Genomic DNA, 22,672 nt, shown 5'->3' on the forward strand with positions numbered 1-22,672 from the left:
CTCCCTCTGGGGTATTTTGGCTTTTGTTTTTGTTCTTTTTGCGGGGGGGGGGGGGGGGAGAGCGGTTTGAGACAGGGTCTCACTATGCAGTCCAGGCTGGCCTTGAACTCACTATGTAGCCTAGGCTGTCCTTGAACTCATGGCATTTCTCCTGCCTCAGCCTCCAAGTGCTGGGTTCACAGGCATGCACCACCACACCCAGCTAGGCTGATCTGTTTCAGGAAGGAGGCAGGTGGGGACCCAGCAGTACCCCATGACAACCTCTCAAGTCAGCCATCTCCCTGTCTCCTCCCTAGGACAGTAGGGTTGCCTTTGCCTAAGGAGGCTGTGGTGGCTGTGAATGTGGGAGCCCTCTGTGCTGTGGTGGGGTCTGATGCCCTACAAGCAGATTCAAGGGCAGGAGATGGAGTCAAAGCTGAGTGCTTATGGACCTGAGTGGACTCCTGTGTTGGCTAAGAAGACAAACACTCACCTGCATGCACCCTCCTGGGACCTTGGCAGAGCAATTCCAGGCAGGCCCTTGTGCCCTGGTGATGGTGTCTAGGTTTCCCTGTCACCCACTGGGGAAGGTGGATGAGTCATAACAAAGATGACATAGGAAGAGTTTGCCCTATACACTGGAGCTGCTCCCAGTGATCTGCTGTTAGTTGCTCTTTTAATCCTCCCAGAATCCTGTGAAGAAGAGACATCATTCTCCCCTCAACCCCTTACTGGAGATTGAACCCAGAACACTTGCACTGAGCTTCACTCCCAGATCTTTTTATTTTTTATTTTGAGACAAGGTCTTGCTAAGTCACTAAATTGCCTGGGCTAGGCTTGAACTTGCGATTCTCCTGCCTCAGCCTCCCACAGTGCAGAGATTACAGGCATGTGTCCCCATGCCTGACACTTGTTCCCATTATATACATGAGGAAAATGGGGACAAATGAACACACATGGGTGGTGACAGCCTCATGCAGCCAGGCTTGGAGTTGGGGCCCCATAAGGGGCCAGCAGCCTTCCCCCACACACTCTTGGTCCCAGCATGTTGGCCCTGATGTTTGTGTAAATAAAGTGAGGCACAGTGAGGTCAAAGTGCTCCTGGGCCACATGGCCAGCGTGATCTGCCCCATATTTCCACTTCAATGCAGACTCTAGTGATTCCACATACCAGCTACATTGGTCTTCCTACTTACAAGCTTAGGCTTCTCTAGACACCAGATCCCTCCTGCCTGGGGCCCTGTCCCCAACCTCTAGGAAATCCAAGGTGTAGGGTTGGTATGGTACCTGGGCCCTGCAAGGACTCAAATCCCCCTCAACATGGGATATCAAGGTTCCTCCTTCCTGATAGCCCTCAATTCAACTCTGGAGAGCTGAGCCTATCACTTCCTGGAGATAGTTTTGTTAAAATTTTAGGCCAGGGATTTAGCTCAGTGGCACCTCACCTGCCTCACAAATGCAAGGTCCTGAGTTCGATCCCCTGTACTGCAAAAAAAAAAAAAAAAAAAATCAAGGGCCTGGGATTTAGCTCAGTGGTTCCAGCGCCTGCCTCAAAAGCACAAGGTCCCAAGTTTGATCCCCGGTACCAACAAAACAAAACAAAACAAAAAATTTAGGCCAACCTAGGATGGATAAGTCTGCCTCTGGGCCTATGATGTGCCACAGGGCTGGGTACATGTGATATTTGCAGAATAAAGACATTTGACCAAGACATGAGCCAGAGGAAGGGCTCTCCCCAGGCATTCAGACCAGCTGGGCAGCCAGAGAAGGCTTTAGGGGTGAGTATTTGAGTCAGGCTAAAGGACTAGAAGACACCCAGGGAGAGAAGGAAGGGCACTTCTGGTGGCAGAGTAGTCTAAGGAAAAGATTGGGAGATACAAGGTGGTACAGATGAGGATAAGTGACAAAGTAACCTGAAGACCTGCCTAACAAGAACTCCTCCACAGACTCTTCCCACTGCTTGGGTCACATAGTAGAAACTGGGCACCACTGGGCCTAACTGACTTTTAAGGCCCTTATTTCCCCATCTTCCAAGTAATATCTTTCTCTGAGGTCTGGTATGGTAGAGGATGAGTGGTTCCTGGCAGGGAAGGGTGTCGAGACCCCATTCTGCAACCTGTGTGGAGAACAGGTGATGGGTATGTGTTTTTTGGAGTTCTGGACATGCAGTTCCATCTTCTTTGTGGGGTGGCCTTGATCAACAGGTGACTGAGGGAGTGAGAACTGGCACCTTCCTGGACAACTGGGAGCCCCAAGGTACCCCCACAACAAGCCCTATTGTGAGAAAGCATCGGGAACAGCAAGGGGACAGGTGGACGGTGGGGCTCTCACATCCTGCACCCCCAGCCCAGCTCTTACCTCCTCTCTGAGGTTCCTTCCCCACCTGAAAGTCCCAGGATGAGGAAAGCCCAGGCTGGACCCCCTTGAGTCCCTAAAGCCATAGAGCCTAAGCAAGCCATTGGCCTAGGACTGGCTTCTCCCAGCAATTAAAGCCCCAACAAGAAAATCTCTTGGGGCCAGGGATTTAGCTCAGTGATTCTGCCACCTGCCTCGAAAGTGCAAGGTCCCAAGTTTGATCCCCAGATCAAAAAAAAAAAAAAATTTCTTGCTATTCTGAGAATCGGCCCCGTGGGCCTGGCCTGGCCCTGCTGGAGAGCAGGCCCCGAATAGCCCAGCCTGGGAGATAAGGGCTTCCTGAGGCTCTGTGTCCTTGCATCCTTGGGTCCCCATGAGGATAATGGCCCTCTCAGGCTGAGATCTGGATGTCCTTGGTTTGGAGGCACTGATTATTGGGTGTACTCAGCTGGAAGGACAGCCAGAGTAAGGCAGGTGATGCTTGGGACAGTCCATTCCTATAGAAGGAAACCGAAGTAGAGCGAGTGATCTGTATAATCAAGGTCTGAAGTAGCATGGGCCGGGGATTTGGCTCAGTGGTTCTGGTGCCTGCCTCGAAAGCACAAGGTCCTGAGTTTGATCCCCAATACCAAAAAAAACCCTCCCCACACACCCACCCCCAGAATAGCTGCCCTGAAACTGAGGGACCTAATAAAGGAGTTGGAGTTTCTCAATTCCAGTACCCAGCTGTCCATCTGCTTCCTCTTCCCAGGCAGGAGCTGGTTACAAGGGGCTTGGACACAGCGCTGGGGGACTGTGTGAGGGGCAAGGTGGAAAGGCATGGGGCAACTTGGGCTAGGTGATAGCTGTGGGGGACTTTAAGAGAAGACAAGGCCCAGGGGCATGAGTGTGCTTCAGCCTCATTTTCCTCTGGGGTGTGTGAGGGTCCCAGCCGCGGGGAGGGGGAGGGGGAGGGGGACAGCTCCTTGTGCCCCTCTGCCACTGTCCTGGGCAAGTTGGACCCCCTCCGGGTTAGGCCCAACAACAGCACTGCTTAAGCCCTAGACACTCTCTTGCCTATGAGCTGTGACCTGAGTGGCCACAGGTGACACACAGTAGGTGCTCAGGCAGGCTTTGGACACATGCGTTCCTCTGGGTAGCAGGAACAAGTTCCCCACCCCAGGTACATGTGAGGGTGCTGGAGCCAGGCAAGATAGGGTATCAGGTTTGGATTTCTGATATCTCTGAAAACAGGCTCTGTCATCTCCCTCCCTCTGGCCCTCCCTTGCCTCTTATCCCTCCATCTAGGCTGGTGCCTGGTCCTTCCGGCAGCAAACATGAGCTTTGTAGAAACTTGTCCTCAAATGAAGATTAAGCCACTGTTTCAGGAGCAGTGGCAGAGAGGCTGGCCAGGCAGGCCATGTGTTGAGCCAGGGGCATAGTGATATAGGGGAAATAATGTAACTCCCAACCTTCTAGATTTCAGAAACATCGAGTTTGGTGTTTCCCAAAATCAAAGAATGAATTCTAAGGAAAACGGAGGTTAAGAGCAAATTTATTGAAGAGAAAAATTTATTAAGAGAGATAGTTCCTGAGAGATGGGAGAGGACCTGAAAGTGAGTTTCCTCAGACCCTACTTCACAGAGGAAGTTTTATAGAGCAAAATCATGAGGTGGGTACAACCTGGATCAAAACTATGATCAACCAATAAGATTACAAGTATAGCTGCTTAGGTAATATTGATCCAGTGGGGAAGCAGGTCATGTAACGAGTATACATAGAGGGCCGGGGATTTAGCTCAGTGGTTCTGCCACTTGCCTTGCAAGCACAAGGTCTGGAGTTCGATCCCCAGCACCAAAAAAAAAAAATAACAACAACAAGTATGCATAGAAAGAACAAGGACCTTTTTAGGAAGGGATGGATCAGGAGGTCCTGGTGACCCACCTGGGTGACTAATGTTCATCTAGATTTTATTGGACCAGGTGATACCAATTGTGGTATAATCTTCAGTTTATTGCTTATCCCTTGGGGAGGCATGTAGGCTTGGTCATTCCTTCTTTATCTTGAGGCCTGGCCTTCAACAGATGTGCCTCCAGCTGTAGTTGTAATGTGTTCTCATCCTCTGCACTGACTCCCTCAAGGGCCTAGCCCTGTCTGATTGCTTGTAATATTCCTACACATCTTAGCTGTCTATAACAATAGGGGCCAGGGAGACGGCCAGTATCCGCAACCTTGAGTCTAGGTCAGGCCCAAGGAAACCACGAGCATATTCAGATACCTAGCAGCATCCCCAGTGCTCCAGCCATATCCTTGTCCTCTCTCCTAGATGCACAAAGCTTCCTCTTCTACCCTCCATTACCTGTAGGGTCCTTTAAAATCTAAATCAGACTGTACCTTGCCCCATCACCCTCAAGTCAGTTCTAGTCTTTTCTCTCTGTGTGGTTATACTCCAATATTCCTAGTCTGGAATTCCTAGACAAGGTCACCCAGGCCCTTACTCCTTAAGATCATAGTACTTCCTTCTATTATGCAGGTACAATCGCCAGGTACTGTGGCAGACACCTGTAATCTCAGCTACTCAGGAGGCTGAAGCAAGAGGATCACAAGTTCAAGTTCAACCTGGGCAACTTAGGGAGACCCTGTCTCAAAATAAAATTTTAAAAGGGCTAGGGACATAGCTTAGGGGTAGAGTGTTTGGCTAGCATGTGTGAGCCCCTGGGTTTGATCACCAGCACCACAAAAACAAACAACAAACAAACAAACAAGCAAGCATAAATAAATGAGTACACAATGATGTTCTGGCCAAGGCAAATCTAACCCCTAGTCCTTCCTAGAACGCCACAAACAGCACAAGTAGAACCTCTAGCTCCTGGGTAAAGGGTCACAGACTAGATATGGCCAAGGCCTCCAATCTGCTCAGTTATGTTTGAAAATCAAACCCTCGCAGTACAGGAAGACAGCAAAGTCCCAAGATGAGGAGCGCAGGCTAGGCTCCATGCCCTGCCAACTACAGCACAGGGCATGGGAGCTCATCATTCTACACAGAGCACTCAGCTAGCTCTGGGTTGGCCAGGGAAGGTTTAGTTGTGTGCGCAGCTGGCGCCAGTTCCGCTCCCCTGACCTTCCACCAGCACTGAAGCAACAAGCTGTAAGGGGAGATGTTCTGGAAGCAGCTTCCTCCTGGCCAGTCCCAATGGTGCTGTGCCATAGGCCTTGCTGGTGAAGCCTCTCTGTTCCCTGGCTTGAGGAGGCTGAAGACCAGGAATGCTCCAGCCTCAGCTCTCTTAGCTCAGGGACAGTGACCTCATCTTGCAGCCCATCCTGGTCCTTGGGGATGACCAGGCGTGAGGCCAAGAGAGGAGGAGGAGGAGGAGGGCCAGGATGGACAGCAGAGTGCCCCATGTCTGCACACCTGCCTCTGCCCCCAGCAGGGGCTGCTTCCTTTACTGGGCCTCACCCCCTGCTGGGAGTGAGGGGCTGTAGGGGAGGCCACACCACCCGCCACTGCTGTCACAGAAGGGACATTCCCGAGTCATTTGGATTTAAGTAAGTCCAGATCCCAGTGTGTAGGGCTGGCTGCAGAGCCCTCACTGAGGCCCCCTCCCCCAGGACTGGGGCTACACAGACACATGGAGGGAATGTGTGCAGCAGATGCAGGCCTGGGAGGCAGCCAGAAACCTCCCAAGACCAGATCCTGCCATAGTCAGCTTTGTCAGGAGCCGCCGGGGTCTCCCCCAGCCCTGTGTCTACCTCTATAGCTGACCCTGGAAGCTCACAGTTGGGACTTCAGCAGCTTGAAAGTTAAAGCAGAGTCTACCCTGAGTCTCTCCTGCTGCAGCTTACAATAAGATACTCTCCTCAGTCAAGTTCTGTGCCCATTCTAAGTTGCAGGTAAGTAACAGAGGCCCCAAGGTGTAAAGCAGCTGACAGATTACTATCAGAGTTCCCCCTGCCCTCCATTGCTTCACACAATCATTCTTTCCACACCCAGAGAAGCAGCAGAAGACAAAACATCGGTATGAAAATAAATTGTACAGCACAGTAGGAGGAGAGAAAGAGGGCAGGTAAGGAGAGATGGAAAATGCTGTGGCACTGGGGATTAGGATGGACTTGGTGAGACAGCTGTATCTATGCAAAGGCCTGTGGCAGTGAGGGAGAAGCCACGAAGGTTTGTGTGGGAAAGGTGTGCAGACAGGGTAGGGGGTGGGGGACCAGCCACTGCAGAGACCCTGAGGCTGGAGCATGCTGGTGTGAGAGAAAGAGTGAGGAAGCTTAACCAATAGGATGCAAGTCAGGGGGGGAGTTCACTGAGAGAGTGGCAGCCACTCTCAGGACTTGGCTTTGACTTTCTTTTTATTATTATTATTATTATTATTATTATTGTTATTATTTTGGCTTTGACTTTCAACAAAGCAGGAGCCATGGAGAGAGTTAGTTGGACAAGAGAGAGTTGACCTGCCTTCCATTTTACCAGGGTCTTTCTGCATCCTGGCTGACTAGGTTACAGGAGGAAAGAGCAGAACATGGGGGACCAGGGAGCAGGCCCCTATACCTGTCAGAAGAGAGATGAGGTTGGCCATGGGATGGTGACCACTAAGGCAGTGGCTGCAGAGCAAGTGGTCAGGAAGGTAAGATGTAGTCACCTGACATTTTGAATATTGTGATGCTCAAAAGATTTGCCAATGGTTTGGATGTGGATATGAGAATCCAGGCTGAATCTAAGGCTTTTTTGGCCAGAGCAGGCTCCTATGAGGCAGGCAAGGCCAGGATTGCCAGTGTAGGCTCCTACACTGGTTCACCACCCAACCATTACTGATGAGACCTTTGCCAAGGGGCAGAGGAACCCCGAGTTCCCACCCCAACTCTTACTTGAGCCAGATAGGGATTAAGCTTTCAGCCTGGGACCTGGGGTCCCTGGAAGGGACTGGGTATGCACAAGGGACAGAGGAGGGCTATCTAACCTCTGTCTAAATAGGATGTGCTCAGGCTGGCTGATCAAGGGTCACTTTAAAGCCATACATACAAGCTTAGGCCTACTCAACTCTGCTTCCTGTACCATTCAACACACACACACACACACACACACACACACACACAGAATGAGGTGTTGTGGGGTAGCAAGCAAGGACTCAATGCGCTCTCTCTCTCTCTCTCTCTCTCTCTCTCTCTCTCTCTCGTGCTGCACACACATTTGCTGATGGGACATGCAAGGCCCAGCCTGGAGAATCACATGGGTCTGGGTCCCCTGAGCAGTGCTTGGATGAGGACATGGAAACTGCAGGGGCATAAGGAAGCTCCTGACCCAGCCATTAGGCCTGACTTCTTGGGAATGATGCATCTGTCCAAAGGCTTGAAGGACCTGGAAGGAAATGGGAAAGACATTCCAAGCACAGGGGAACAGCGTGTGCAAAGGCTCAGAGATGAGAGAGAATCGAGAGTTCCTGAAAGAGGCTTGGGATACTTTCAGGGCCCAAGAGGGGAAAAGAGGATGAGGCAGCCATAGGAAGGAAAAGGCTGTGTGGGTGAAGGAGGTGGTCAAGGGCCCAAGCCTAGAGGAAACTCAGGGTTTAGACTGGCGCTGAAGTCAGGAGAACATTCCTGGTAGAAGGCAGAACAGCAGAAAGGCTTGGAGGCAGCTATGGGGAACAGCCAGGGAGGTGGGTCATTCCAGTGTTTGATCGGCTCAGAGCCAGCCCCTGAGGCAGGCTGGGCAGAAGAAGGCTGAACTGAACCTCATCTTGGCCCTGGGCCATGGGTGACTCTTCACTGTTGCCCCCCTCCTGGTGCTGCCCAACTGGCTGCCCCACACCCCTCCCTGGGCCCTTCCCAACACTCCCCCTCTCTAGAACCCAGTTCCGGGGGTGGGGGCTGGGCCAAAGTGCAGGCTGCGCCTGGGGCAGGAAAGATGAGAAAACCAGAAAGTAGGGAAACCTGAGCCAGCAACTCTGGGCGGGCCAGGGCCTGCTCGGCCTGCTAGGCCCGGGAAACAGGTTCCCTTGAGACAGGCAGGGGAGGGAGTACCCATGGAGCTGCCAACTTCATCCAGCAGGCATGGAGGGACCAGGCCCAAGCCTTCTGAGCCCAGTCTTCACATGCAGAGGCCAGAGGACTGGTCTCTCAAATGACTCAGGTTGGCACATCCCTCTCCTACCTGAGGTAGCTCAGATGGAGGATGCACAGGTAAAAGGAGGCCAAGAGACTTCAGCTCATCCCCACAGCACATCCTGGAAGTCAGAAGGAAGAGAAACAGGCCTGGGAGCTGCCAGACACAGTCTGGGCCAGGCAGAATTGCGGGATATCTGCAAAAGGATCCTCTCCTGCCTGCTGCCCACATCATCAACCAGGGTGCAGGCTGGGGTCATTCCTGTTGGCTCCCAAAACCTTGGGAGGCCCAAGGGTACTCAAGATAGAACCTCTTTCCTAGGCACTCATTTTACAAGGGGAGGGTGCTGCTCTAGGAGGGACCCCTAAAAGATTGGTCTGTGGGGGTGCCAGGGCTGGCCTAACCATCTGTCTGTCCTATCTATCTGTATCCTTCCCGCTGTGTGACCAGACTGATACCAGAATGGGGCCATCAGGGAGCTAGAGAACACACACACACACACAGACACACACACACACACACACACACACACACACCCCCAAGTGGGTCTCATGAAAGAATGTCCCCCAGGCTTTCCCACAAGGCACCCTGTTTTTAGCTCTCAGGTAGAGCTGGGAGAGTTGAGTGGCTTTGGGAGGGGATGACAGTAGTGATATAGGGGAAATAATATAACTCCCAACCTTCTGGATGTCAGATACATTGAGTTTGGTGTTCCCCAAAATCAAAGAATGAATTCTAAGGAAAACGGAGGTTAAGAGCAAGGAAAAATTTATTAAGCGAGATAGCTCCTGAGAGATGGGAGAGGACCTGAAAGTGAGTTTCCTCAGACCCTACTTCACAGAGAAAGTTTTATAGAGCAAAATCATGAGGTGGGTACAACCTGGATCAAAACTATGATCAACCAATAAGATTACAAGTATAGCTGCTTAGATGATATTGATCCAGTGGGGAAGCAGATCATGTAACAAGTGTACATAGAAAGAACAAGGACCTTTTTAGGAAGGGATGGATCAGGAGGTCCTAGTCACCCACCTGGGTGACTGATGTCTATCTAGATTTTATTAGACCAATAAAATGATACCAATTGTGGTATAATCTTCAGTTTATTGTTTATCCCTTGGGGAGGCATGTAGGCTTGGTCATTCCTTCTTTATCTTGAGGCCTGGCCTTCAACAGATGCACCTCCAATCACAGTTGTTCTCATCCTCTGCACTGAGTCCTTCAAAGGCCTAGACCTGTCTGACTGCCTATAATATTTCTATCCATCTTAGCTGTCTATAATAGTAGGATCCTGGGTGGCAGGCAGAGGATAGAGTGGGGGCAGCTAGTCCAGAGGAGTTAGATGAGAGCATGAAGAATAGACTCTCCAGCCACTGACTTCTTGGATGAGGTTCCTCTCAGATATGGTACAACAAGGCCTTGCTGTCTTACTCATTCATAAAGATTTACTGGATTCTGAAAGTGCTGTGTGGTGCTCCAACACTCATTGCCAACCTTAACAAATGCCTGTCTGGGTTGCAGGCCTGAGCTCCCTGTAGGGCCCAGAGGCTGCCCTTCTGTCCTGGAGCTTTCACACAGCTCCTGAAAATACTGCCCTTTTCAGGGACCACAGCCTGGTGGCCATCGTCCTTACCCCACTTCTCCCTGGCTCCTTTCTCTCCACTCCACAGTGAAGACCACAGTGCATGCTTCTAGGCATAGCTGTGAAGTGCTTGGGGGAATCACTGTAAACCCTGCTAGCACTGGGTACCACCCAACTTGACATCCAGGGCTGATTTCAAGAAGTCCCTGAAACCGAAGGCAAAATTGTAGAAAGCAATACAGTTTTCCTCTAAATGATTCTAAATAGTGATACAGAATACTGGCTTAGTACTGACACAGATCAAGGGCTCAATGTGGAGTCACTGGTACAATAATGGTCATTTTCTGAATTGATTATTTACCCCTCCAGTCATTTAGGAGAGAACTGGCACTCTACCCCTTGTAGTCAGGCTCAGCTCTAGCTCTTTTCCCTGTTCCCCTCCTCCTCCTCTCCACCACACATTGCCTCTGAGTCCTGGGCCCAGTCTGTGTGTCTGAGCAGAGATCCTTGATGAATAGATGAAATGAGTCTCTTTCCTTCGTACACCTGCACCCTGGAGACTTTGGCAAGTTCTTAACACTTCTGCCTTAGTGACCATGCTACTTGGACAATGCTGGGGGTGGTCGAAAAAGTGACTGGGTAGGAGAAGACAGTGGAGGCTGTGGAGGGGTGGGAGGGATGATGCTGGTAGCCATAGTGATGGTGACCTAAGCTTGCTGTATTGATGGTGGTGCAGTGGTGGCTACCTCAAAGGTGGAAAGTGGTTCTGGGACAGACAGTGAGGGATGATTGCCACAGTGTTTTTGTTTGCCTTTTTTTTTTTTTTTTTTTGGTACCAGGGATCAAACTCAGGACCTTGTCCTCAAGGCAGGTGGCAGCACCATTAAGCTAAATCCCCAGCCCATGTTTGCCTTGTGCATATTAAGCACCCTCTCTACCACTGAAACACACCCCAGCCCTGTCCAGTGTTTTGAATGAAGCCTTACAGAGCAGAGTGTCACAGCTGCTGTCATGGCAGCCACCATAATGCAGGCTGGTGCTGCCTCACCTCAAATGGCTGGCCTGTGCTGGGAGCTGGTGGGCAGCACTCCACCCCAAGTCAGGGGACCCTCAGCAACACCCTAACACCATCTGGGCCCTATGCTAACAGTCACACGGCAATAGGTTGGAGGGCGAGAGGCTGGCTTCAGGGTCTTAGCCTGGAAGAGAAGTGAGGAGGAAGAGGAGTGAGTGGACAGGAAGATGGAAGAAAAAAAGAGGAAGAGCAGGAACCAGGAGGAGGGAGAAGAGAAGGAAAATGGGGCAGGAGAAGGAGCGAGAAGAGGAAGGAGTAGAGGGCAAGGAAGGAGGAGGAAAAGGGAGAAGAAGAAGAGAAAGGAGGGAGATGGAGAAAGGAGGAGAGGGCCGGGGATTTAGCTCAGTGGTTCCGCAGCCTGCCTTGTAACCGCAAGGTCCCAAGTTCGATCCCCTGTACCAAAAAAGAAAAATAAAAGAGAAAGGAGGAGAGGAGAGAGGAAGAGGGAGAAAAGAGAAAAGAAAGAGGGAGGGGAAGGGAAAAGAAGAAAGAGAAGGGCAGAGGAGCAAGAGAAGAGAACAGGAGCAGTCAGAGGAGGAATCAGAGGACAAAGAAGGCCAAAGCCTCTGAGAACACAGGCAGAGGGCAGAGAGGCGGCCCTGGCTGATGAGGCCGTGGGCCAGAGATTGGGCAAGGCAGATGGTCCCTTCTTGGCCTCAAGTTAGGGCCCTGCTCGGTTACTGAGCCCTTGGGTCTTCACCAGGCCATATGAAAGCAAGTGTACCTTAAAGGAGAGAAAACCTCCTCTGCTTATTTGGTTTCTCTGGGATATGGGACAATAAAAGGTGAGTTTGTGGGAGCCACTGGCTTGGAATTGGGCTGCTGTTGAGGTGATCACAGGAGCGTTTAGGGGCTGGACAGAGCTGGTGACTAGGCTGACTCAACCTGGCCTAAGCTAGGAGCTGCGACCCGCTGGAAGGTCTGCCGGTGCCAGACGTCCCAGGGGCTGCACCGCCACCTGCTGAGCAGGCCGGGCAGTCCTAGCCGCAGGGCTCACACATGGGTCACAGGGGCGGCCAGCGGCGAGTGGGAAGGAGAGACGTGGAACCGGGCGCGCAGGTGAGCGCAGGTTGGTTGCTCCCCGGCGCGCCAGCTCTTCTCGCCAGGGAGTTGAGTGCCCGGGTAAACACCAGGCGCGATGTGCGTGGTGTATCCACGGAGAGACAAAGCCAGGGCGGGGCGGGGGCGCCGCCCGCGAGGCGGGGGCGGGGTGCGGGGCGCAGACGAGCCTTCTGGGCGCGGGGTGTTTAAGGCCAGGGAACCCGGAGCCCAGCCTGCGGACAGGTGGAGCGGGGGCGGGGCGTTGGCCGGGCGGGTCCCGCCCCGGGGGTGGGGCCGGGCGGGCCGGGCGGGGTGAGGCCGTGCTATGCAAATGTCGCCCACGGGCGGCCAATTGCCGGAGCTCCCCGCGCGGCTCCGAGCACCCTGTCCCGCCAGCGGCCGCGAGAGGAGAGCGGCGAGAGAGCTGAGCGCCTCGGTTCGGAGCCCCTTGAGCGCGGCGTAGGGCCAGATCGCGCTTCGAAGAGCGTTGCAGCCCCGTGCGGCTCCGGCCCGGGTTCCGCAGCCCGGCGAGCTCAGCGCCGCGGATCCGAGCCGAGCGCAGCGTCCGAATCCCAGCGCGCCGCCCGCCCGCGCCCCGCGCTGGGGAATGCGCCCTCGGCGCGTCGGACAGGGGGCGCCCGCAGCCCGCCCCCGGGGGAGGTGGCCCCGTGCGCCCCTGAGCCTTCCCATGGCCCGGGCTGGAGCCCCGGGCCTCGGCTGCTGACGTGCCCGGAGCCCGCGGACCTAGGGAATCCGCGGCTGCGGCGCGGATCGGGCTCAGGCGCTTCGGAGAGAGGGCGCGGGCAGGGCCATGGCCCCGGGGGGCCGATAGTGCCGGCCGGTTCACGGGAGCCGCTCCGCACCGCCGCTGCCCGGGCGCCCAAGCCCCCGCCAGGAAGAGGTGAGTGTGCGGGAACCCGAGGGCTGGGCTGGCAGCCGGCCCACCTGCGACCCCTCAGGGACTCATAGCACCCGAACTCTGCAGAAGTGTCCAGTGAGCAGGGCTTGGCCACATCGGGGACCGCTCACGGACGCAGGGACAGGACTGGGATGGGACCCCCTAGCCTTGGGGCGGCGCGAGGATGTGTAGGTGTTTGGGTGATGTGGCCTGTGGGGTCACCGGTATGCAAAGCAACTTTTTCCCCTCCACAAGGTTCTAGGTGAATGGGTAGCCTCACCCTCACGCTCTGGAGCGGGAATTCTGGTCCCCTTCTCCGATCTCAGGTCTCAGTCCCACTAATGCCCGAGGCAGCGTCTTCCCCAATAGGTGAGTGCTAAGCCTCGGTGTCCCTAACTGAAGACGTGGTCAGCCCGAAGTGAGGCCCTGTACTGCACCCTCCCATGTCGAGGGTCACCAACCCTGGCCCTTCTCCCAGCATTCTGCCACTTCCCCCATCCCCTAGCCATATCTTGGATTTGCTACAAAAGGAAGTCCTGCTTGGTTTTAGGGTCCCTCCTGTAAGTGGGGTGTAGATGAGCCAGAAGAGCCTGCAGTGTCGCTAGTGGTGAGGTGGACAGGAGACAATGAGGGGCTTGGTGGCTTGCCCTGCCCAGGTGGGATAGTAAGGTATCGAGGTGGCCCAGGAATTAGGTAGTGCTGGCAAGAGTCCTCTGGAACTAGGCTAGGCTGAGGTCCCCTTGGATAAATAACTCCTAATTCAAGATAGCAGAGCTTTACCCACCCTGTTAATGACTTGGGGAGTGGGCAAACTGAAGGCATCAGTGTGTCCACTCTGGAGCTGTGCCAGGTTGGGGATCCCTGTCCCCCAAATTCACCAATTTGACTCCCAGCAGCCACTATCCTAGTTGCAGAGATGGGGAAATGGGCGCAGTGGTTGGTAGATTAAGCCCAGGGCCATGGGTGGAGCTGGGGGCTCTTCCTAGGCTACCCAGGGGGTGTGCCTGGACCCGGTGTGGTGTGGTGTTTGGGCAGGCACACCTACCCCTGCTGCTCCCCCTCAGTCCTGAAGGAGCCAGGACCGGAAGTGCAGAGGCCAGGAGGTGAGGGTGAGAAAAGGCCAGCCACTCAGGCCTCACTGCTCTGCATACCTTGGGGGGGGGCGGGGGCGGGGATGGAACCAGGCCCAGGTGACCTTGACTGGGAAACTCTGGCCACAAATGGGGAGTTTCAGTTCTAGCTATGTTGGGGTGGCTCTTTCTTGAGGTGTTGGGGGGAGGGGGAAGCCGAGAAGCTAGGAAGGAGCTGGGAGCGGGTATCTGAGGGCCTGGTGGCCAGTGGGATGCTGTTAATAATTTCCTCCCTGTGTTCCCCACAACCCCTGTTTCTGCCTGCCTTCCTTCTAGGCAGTTCTTGGCTCAGAGGAGCCAACCTCCCTTCTCTGAGGCAGGCAGTCTGTCCTCCCCCCTCACACATACACACACTGAGCCTGGGATCTCTGAATTGGGCTGGACAATTCGACCACCTGGCCCCCTGTCCTGCCCCCAGGTGCCTCCCGACCCCTTCCTCTAGCTGCCCCTTCTCTGCACCCCCTGCCAGCCCCAGCTCCTCGTTTCTTTGTTCAAGCGTCTCTCCTCCGTCCCTCCCTCTCTCCTCCCTCTCTCCTCCTCCCTCCCCGCCTGCCTCCCTCCCTTGCTCCCTCCCGCCAGTTTGCCTCTTCTTCTCGGCTCTCCGCCTGGTGGGTTCCCAGGTGGGCTCCCAGGTGGTGGTGGCGGCTCTTCCTCCTTTGTCTACCCACCTGAGCTTGTTCTGCCTTGGGGGCCTCTGGGAGGCTTGAGCTGAATGGAAAGCACCCAGGGGCTAGCAGAGGGGAAGGAACTGTAGAAACCCTCTCCCATCTTTCCTCTCTGTCCTTTTCTTCTTCCTTCTCCTTCTGTCCCCTACCCTAAGGCCACCAAAGAAGGGGTCTGGACTTGGGCCTGGGGCCCCAGCAGACTTCATCATCCCCTGTTCACTTTTGTCAGAGCCAGAGCATTGTACAAAGTTCCTGTGGGGGCTCTGTGGGAAGGTCTCCTGGCTTCCTGGACACCTTGGCTGACTCCAACCCTGTCCTTGGTGACCCTGACCTTGTTACCATGAAAATGGATATAGGAAAAATGAGGTCATGGGGAGGATGCAGATGGGAGGCTGGTTGACATGAGCCCCCTAATACATAAGATCAAAGCCTTTAGAGGGATTCAAACTGTATCTTGCCCTTCCCAAGCCAGGACAGTGTCTCCCACCTTGCTTATGCCCCACCCCATTAGCAGGTCAAGTTCTTGAGAAAATGCATGCCTGTGAGGACATGTGTGGGCATGCACTTGTGGGTGTGTATGTGCAAGCCTGTTGGTGGGGGCCTCCCTGGTGCACCCCAAGGCAGGGTGGCTACACAGCACTTTCTCTCATCTACCCCCCTTGTCAGAGCCTGCCTTCCAGTCTGCTCAGCTTTGGGACCTGCAGGCTAAGGGAGGGACTGGTTCTGATTTTTCCCTCCTCCCAGCCACCTCCCCAGGAGGAGCACCTGGGGTGGGGAATGCATTGAAGGGACCTAAAGGTAACACTCCAGGCACTCTGGAGTGGGTGGTGTTCCCACAGAGAGCGCCACAGGAGGAACAGCTATATACTTCTTGCCTGAGAAACCGTGAGTGGTTTGCCTTGGCAGCAGAGGCAGGGCTCAGGGAGGAAGGTTGAGGAGGGCAGGAGGGTCTGTCAAGTGGGGCCTGAAAGTCAGATGTGGAGCCTGAGCCTTTCCTCAGCATTGGACAGTCATAGCAGAGGAGTGACAGGCCGTAGTTCCCCAACTCCCATCCTGGAATCCTAGAAATGGGCCCAGGGTCCTGCCTGCCTTGGGGAGAAGGGAAGAGATAGGATCTGAGGGATGGGGCTCATATTATGATTCTTGAAACCCCCACCCCCAGTGTTTCTGGCTGTGGGGGGTGGGAATTGGCACTGGTTTATGCCGGGAGGGAACAATATGTTCCAACAACTGCTGCTGGGCTGCATTTATCCAACAGCCAGCCTGCCTGGGGAGACAATATTTGAAAAACACAATATTGAAACTTGGGCCTGCTGGAAATATGGTGGGCTCTAAAAGGAGCTTGCTTAGACCCTTCCCCAAGCCCACTTGTTATCCTAGTCTCCTGTCACCTTCCAAGGGCAGAGAGGGAACGTTTTCCTGGTAGGAAGTCCTTCTACCTGTCTGACTCAGGTCTTTCCTGCTTTGATTTTAGTAAAAGTGGGGCCGTTTGTTCTCTGCCTCTCCTTTTCTGACTGGTGCTGTCCTTTCTACTTTGAATCATTTGTGTGTGTCTCATCCCTCCCCTACCTTCAAAAAATCAGGTCCAGATTTTCCCCACCAGGAGTCTAGCGTAACTAAGAAGGGATAGACCCCATTTCTTCACCATTCCTTGAAGTGGGAGAGTGACAAGGAGCCTGCTTTGTTGTGGTAGTTGTGTGGGAGAGAGCCTGCTGGGAACTGGAGAGGGCTTCAAGATCACCTACTTGCACTGGGTCTTGTGAATGGAATTCAGGATGTCAGGAAGGCCGGGTTGGAGATTCCAGCTGCCCCATTAGCTCTGGTGGTCTCAGGCCACTCACTAGAGCCAGATCTTCATGCTATTGTAGCACTTCCCCAAAGGCAGGCGAAAGAACATACATGAAGCTTACACAATGAAGTGTTCATGATCCTAGGCTGGAGGGATAAGCATGGAGACATCCATCACAGTTTTGTTTAGTTAGGAAAACACAAATACCTTGGGCATAAGTGGAACAAGGGAAATGTTGGGAGGGAGAAATTATTTCCTCAGCCGCATACATTCCAATCTTGCTTCCCTCTCCCAGGTGTCCAGAGAGCCAAACCTGCTTCCTGGGCCCCAGGCCCCTCCCACAATGCTTGTTACTGGTTTCCTCCTCTGGGCTTCCCTACTGACTGGGGCCTGGCCAGCCACCATTACCCAAGACCATCTCCCAGCCACACCCCGGGTCCGGCTCTCCTTCAAAGGTAAGAGGCTGCTTTGCTCTCCCCAGAACTCATCTTGTCTTCACATCACTCAACTCCACTGCCCAGGAGAGAAGAGGAGTCAAGGCAAAAAAGGGACAAAACCCACATGGGTTTTGCTGGGCATGGTGGGAGGGGAACAGGGGCAATGAAGACTTGCTGAGAAAGGCTAGAAGCCACTTAGTTATTTTGGGAAACGGTCCTGAGTCCATGCATCTGAGTTTCTGGGCTGGGTGGCCCAAGCTCTGCAGGGTAATGACTAGGGAGATAGGGGTGTTATTCCTTCCAAATTTGCCACTGCTCTGTATCCTAGGCATCCCTTGAGGGAGAGGGTCCGACAGTGAGGTAGGCAGTGCTACCTTTGCAGGTTGGGGGAGCAGGGCCTGCTCTCCAGGGTATTGGTGCTCTGGAAGCTTTCCTGTGATCTCCATATGGAAAGGTGTCCCCGGACTCTGGGAGGGTACTGTGGCTGTGACTGGCAGGGAGGCTAACAGAGAGGTTTAGGAGAATGAATGCTTGTGAGGGGTCTCAGATCTCCAGATGGGTGCTTTGTCTGGGAGGTTACTGGAAGGTTGTTTGTTTTTTTGTTTTTCTTTTTGGTATCGGGGATCAAACTCGGGTCCTTGCGCTTGCGCAGCAGGCGCTGGAACCACTGAGCTAAATCCCCAGCTGGAAGGTTTTAATGATTGTTGGGGGTCTTCAGAGTGAGAGGCTGGTCCTCAGCTCCATCACCTTTGCACCTAACCCCCTTGGCAAGTAAACACTTGGTGCCTACACCCAGGAGCCACTTTTTTGAGAGGGGCGTATGGTCTTAAGGGTCCACCCTGGGCCTGGGATGAGGGACACCAACCATGCTGGGGTCTAGGGGGCCTGGAGTCATGATGAGGTCTCACCCTTGGCCATCCTCTGGCCAAAGTGAATCTTGTCCAGCTGCCTGCCCTGGGTGGGGCCAATGCAGGCCTGCTGGCCAGATTTCCCAGCAGCCATATTGGGTGAACGGCTGGGCTGACCTTTTCTTCCTCCAGCTTGCCTGAGGCCCAGCCCCCGTCTCATTCCCCCTCCCCTGACCTCATCCCACCCTTGAAACTTGATGGGAGGAGTGAGGAGTGAGCTGCTTATCATCGGTTTTCCTAGTCCTTGGCTTCTGGAATGTCTGAGGATGTGCCTGGAAGGAGTCCTCTCTGCCTGAGAAATGGACGGAGAAGAGTTAATCCATTTGGTTAGAAAGTGTCCCCTTTCCCTAGGCCTGGAAAGGTGAGATATTTATTCTGCTGATACCTCTACCCTTCTCTGGTGGAATTCCTCAGGGCAGATTAATAAATCTTGAAGGGGCCAGATCCCCCCTTCTCCCCAAGTAGGTTGTCTCCTCCCCCTGTGGGGGAGGGAAGTGTGATTTGGTCTCCACAGCCTGGGGACCCCGCCTCCATTCTGGGTGTTATTTTCAAGCAGAGGGGTTGAGACATAGGCAGGTCCTCTGTGTGATCTTTCTAAACCTTTTTGGACCTCCAGGAGCAAAGGGTTTTGTTCCTGTTTTCTAGAGAGAGAAGCTGAGGCTGAGGCAAGGCCATGACCAAGGTCAGGCAGGAGGCAGAAGCGAGGCCAGAAATAGAACCCTGGTGTTCTGGCCTAGCTGGTGCCCACATTGCGTAGGTCGATTCCTTCCCTCTCAATTAGCTCTGAAGCCGACACCCATGGTGACTAAAAGCCCAACTCCCTGGCAGCCAGCCTACACTGCTGCTTGCTGTGGCAGCCTAGGGAGGAGCTGGAGGATACCCAGGGCCACCCCATCCAGGCCTTTGTGTGTTTGCACACACAGGTGCCTTGGTCATAAATGACTTCCCTGTTCCCATCTGACCTGAGGTCCTAGTTTTATGCTTAGATGTCACTTCAGTTTAGCAAATACTGAATCCCTACTATGCACCCTGCCCTGGGCTGAGTCCTATGAGATGGGAATGATGAGATGGGATGTTCACAGACAGATTCACTCAAAAGACAGTGGATACCCAGTTGGACAGTGCCACTGAGAAGCCCAGTATGTACTTTGCACCAGGCTTTATGTGTTTCCAAATGCTGAATGGTCTCAATCAATCATGTATAAAAGGTGGTCCTCTGTGAAGGGGAAGCCCCCACCAAGTGTCTGTGGACTGAGAATGGAGACTAACTCCTGGAGAAGCTGGGATTCCACAGCTAGGCCAGGGCTGGGAGAGGGCAGGGGTCTTTCTTTACAGGTACACATGAAGGGCATTGAGCAAGTTACTCCCAGAAGCACTGCTGGTCAGTTGAGCTTCATGACTCAGTTTCTCTTTCTGTGATTGGATGGATACAGCAACTGGTAGCCCAGGCCTCAGGTACACTGGCTGGGCTTTCCCTGCCCTGCCTTGGGTCCTACTGTAGCCAAAAGGCACCAGTTCTAGTCTGAGTAGGGCTAGACCCTACTAGGCGGAGATGCTGGCAAAAGGGGCCACACTGCCTAGGGCAGATAAAGGAACAAAGGCAGGAACTGGGCCAGGCTTGGGCTTGCTGCCGCCCATCCGCCTGGTTACCCCAGCCAGGTCTAGAGCTGAGAAAGTGCAAAGGCAGAGAGGCCCAACGCAACGTTTGCTCAGATGGAAGAGCTTCTATGCCCCATCTTCTGAGTATCTGTCAGCAGCCTGGCCAAGGTCAGGCTCAAGTGTCGGGTCAAAAAGGAGAGTTTCTAGGAATAGGCGAGGTGTTCTTTGAGGCCTGGCACTGGAGAGCTTGTGGATGCCTGGATAGCAGCACCCCCAACTCCCTACCCCTTACCAGGGCCCAAAGTCATAGGCCAAATCTGGGCAAAAAAATTCTTCCACTTCCTATCCTGAGATGACCAGGCCATGGGGAACCACCTCTGTCCCAGGCACTAGCAGGAAAGTACAAAGCCCTGCCAGGCTCTTTGTTCAGCTTGGGCAGTGTTTACTTTTTCCCAGGAAGCCACCCCTCAAAACACCACTGCTGCCTGGGCTGGGTTTGGCCATGACTTGAGGACAAGAGATATTTGGTGGGAGAGAGGGATCTTATGATAACAGAGGGTAGCTGGGCTACTAGGGAAACTGAGGCAGGAGTAGGGAGAAGGAGCATGTGAGGGGAGGTCCAAAAAGATGAAAATAATAAAAATGATAGTAGGTGATGATAACCAGGCAGGGCTTCCCCCCCAGGCCTGAGGATGGTTTGCCTGGGTTTCCCATGAGGAAGAAGGCTCAGGGGCTTCCCAAGGCACTCAGGTAGGGGACTGAGGTTGAGCTTGGCTCTACTTAATGCCCAAGCATGTCCCAGGACTGAGAGTGAAGGATAGAGGAGGTCATGTGACCATGGCCCCCTGCCATGAGCTAGGGCTGGGGTGCCAGGATCCTATGGGGCCAGCTTCAGCCTTCCAAGCCTTGCTTCCTGAGGAAGGAGCTGGAGTTGCACTGGGCAGGCTCCTGCTGCTCTGCCTGCTAAAGCAGTAGACTTGAGCTTTGCTTATTTTTTAGCCCTTTCACTGAGGTTTCCTGGGAAACCTTCTCAGGGCAGAGATGGGAAAACCAGGCCCTCAAAGAAAAAGGGGTTCCAACGTCTAGAGCCTCATTGGGCCTCGTTGGGCTTGCTCAGTGAAAAAGGATATCTTACAGGCAAAGGACGAATGGATGGGGTCTGGTCACTGCTCTCCTGCCTGCTTTCTCTGGGTAAATGGCTCAGAATGGTGCCACCACACACATTTGCATGTGGTATTAGCATACCACAGTTTCCAGGTCCTGGTTAGAAACAAAGTTGGAAGTTGGGAGGGGTCACAGCTCATTTCCTTTCCCATGGTGTGAGCTGGGTTGTGGTGGAGGGTCTTGTTAGAAGCCTTGATGGACTTTGGCCAGGCTTAGCTGCATGTGTAGTGGTAGGGGTTAGAAGGAAGCTAGAGGACCTGCTCTTGCCTGCCATGAGCTCTCTGGCCAGCCAAACCCAGAAGCTCCATGCAGAGCTTTCAGTTGCAGAAGACCAGGAGGAGGCCTGGCAGCTTTGAGGCCAAGGTGGCACCAGGGAGCTGGGCAGGGGTCCGGTGGCTTTGACAGCTGCAGTGGGCTTTGGCGCTAACAAGCCAGAGAGGGGTAGGTTTTTCAGGAGGAACCAAGATGAGAAATGGCCCCTGGAGAAAGTAGAGAAATTGTAGAACTTGCCTGGGGCCCAGCCTGAGCACCCAGGCCAGCAGCTCAGGCCTTTGGCACTTCTGGATGCAACCAAACTTTGGATGGGACCTCCACTGACTGGGCCTCTGTAGCACAGGCCTTGTCTCTGATCCCTGGCATATTGCCTGGCCCTCCCAGCCTGGCTCCAGCTTCCCTTGGCACTGAGCAAGGAGCTGGTGCATGCTCAAGGAGTAAATCATGTTCCTTGGCAGCCCCTGCTGCTTTGTAATCGTAAAGAATTTAAAGAGAAACCACCAGGTAAAAATTTTACCCTGACTGTAAAGGCATCTTTCACCCTGTGACTTGGGAGATAGCAAGCCTCAGAGGGGACTCTTGGCTGTTGATCTGTGTGTGTGTTCCTTCGACCCCTTGACCCATCCAGAGACAGCAATAGCTCAGAAAGTGGCTTGAGAGCCATGGCTTCCTGGCTTCTAACTCATAAGAGCCTTCCAGCTCCTCTGCCAGGATGGAGAGGGGAATACCTAAGTTTGGTATAATACAGAAGTGGTGGAAGTAGCTGGTTGGCCCTGAAGGCAGACAAATTCCGATACCACCCTTGTTCTCTGTGTGACCTCAGACAAGTAGCTTAGCTTCTCTGAGCCCTAGTTTCCCCCCTGTGTAAAGTGGGAATGGCCATGGCCCCCTTGAAGCAGCATCCTGAGGGCGCAGGCTATTTTTCTTTGCATCCTGGCTATGGTAGATCTTGAGTGGTGAACTTCCCACTGCTCCTGGAAAGTGGTAATGAGAATAGTCCTGGCCTCACTGTGTTGCCAAGAGGATTAACTGTGTGAGTACTGTGACTGTGTTGGCAGCAAAGGAAGTTTCAGTGACCAGGATTGTGGTGGACAGATGAGGGCCTGTAGGGGGAGGGTGCCCCAAGGTATTAGGGAATTTTACTCTTTGTTTAGGGAGGTGGTGCTTGGAAAGGACTTCAGGAGGGACTTGAGTCCTGCTGGCTAGGTGGAGGGGTCAGGTAGAGGGGTCAGGAGACGAGGATTCCTACCTTAGGCATCCAGGCATCTGGCAGGCTTCCTGGTGAGACAGTATCTCCAAGGAAGGGGGAGATGGAGATGGAAGAATAGGGGCAGAATCCCAGTGGAGTACAGAACCTTGTGGCTTTAATTCTTTCTCAAGGCAGAGGTACTCAATATGTCTGGTGGAAAAATTCCAGTAATAGTGACGCATGTGATGGGAGTGTGTACCCCGTGCCCTTCCCCTGCCGAGATAAGGTCCTGAGCCTGCTTGTGGCACCTACTCAGCTTGTGCCAGGGGCCAGACCTGTGCTCTTCACTGAGGCATCTACAAGGCTGGCCAGTGTTTGCTTGGCCTGGCCTGGTGCTGTCCTGGGAGTCTGAGCACCACCTCAAGGGAGCCCTTTAGAGAAATAGAGAATTCCTGCTGCATTTTTCTTAGAAATAGCAAGAAGGCCTTTGCCAGGGGCCTGGATAC

The 22,672-nt window shown here is 53.7% G+C and overlaps 1 protein-coding gene across 5 annotated transcripts in view; it reads left to right on the plus strand.

The window, feature by feature from the left end:
- Window positions 1–12,462: 12,462 nt before the first annotated feature.
- Sema3f (semaphorin 3F) overlaps window positions 12,463–22,672 on the plus strand; it is a 28,890-nt gene continuing 18,680 nt past the window's right edge. Inside the window, exons 1-3 of one of the 5 annotated variants that reach the window (XM_004834079.4) lie at window positions 12,463–13,015; window positions 13,268–13,381; window positions 16,892–17,051. In XM_004834079.4, coding sequence (XP_004834136.1) covers window positions 16,940–17,051 — 112 coding nt within the window. In that variant the 5' untranslated portion in view covers window positions 12,463–13,015; window positions 13,268–13,381; window positions 16,892–16,939. Of the gene's footprint in view, window positions 13,016–13,267; window positions 13,382–14,285; window positions 15,693–16,891; window positions 17,052–22,672 lie in introns of those variants that run through there. The other 4 variants (XM_004834078.4, XM_004834082.4, XM_004834081.4 and 1 more) reach the window with 4 other exon arrangements.

Source organism: Heterocephalus glaber, unplaced genomic scaffold, assembly GCF_053883595.1.
Source record: "Heterocephalus glaber isolate CG9 unplaced genomic scaffold, H.glaber_assembly_v1.0 deba00001504, whole genome shotgun sequence".
Classification (NCBI taxonomy): domain Eukaryota; kingdom Metazoa; phylum Chordata; class Mammalia; order Rodentia; family Bathyergidae; genus Heterocephalus; species Heterocephalus glaber.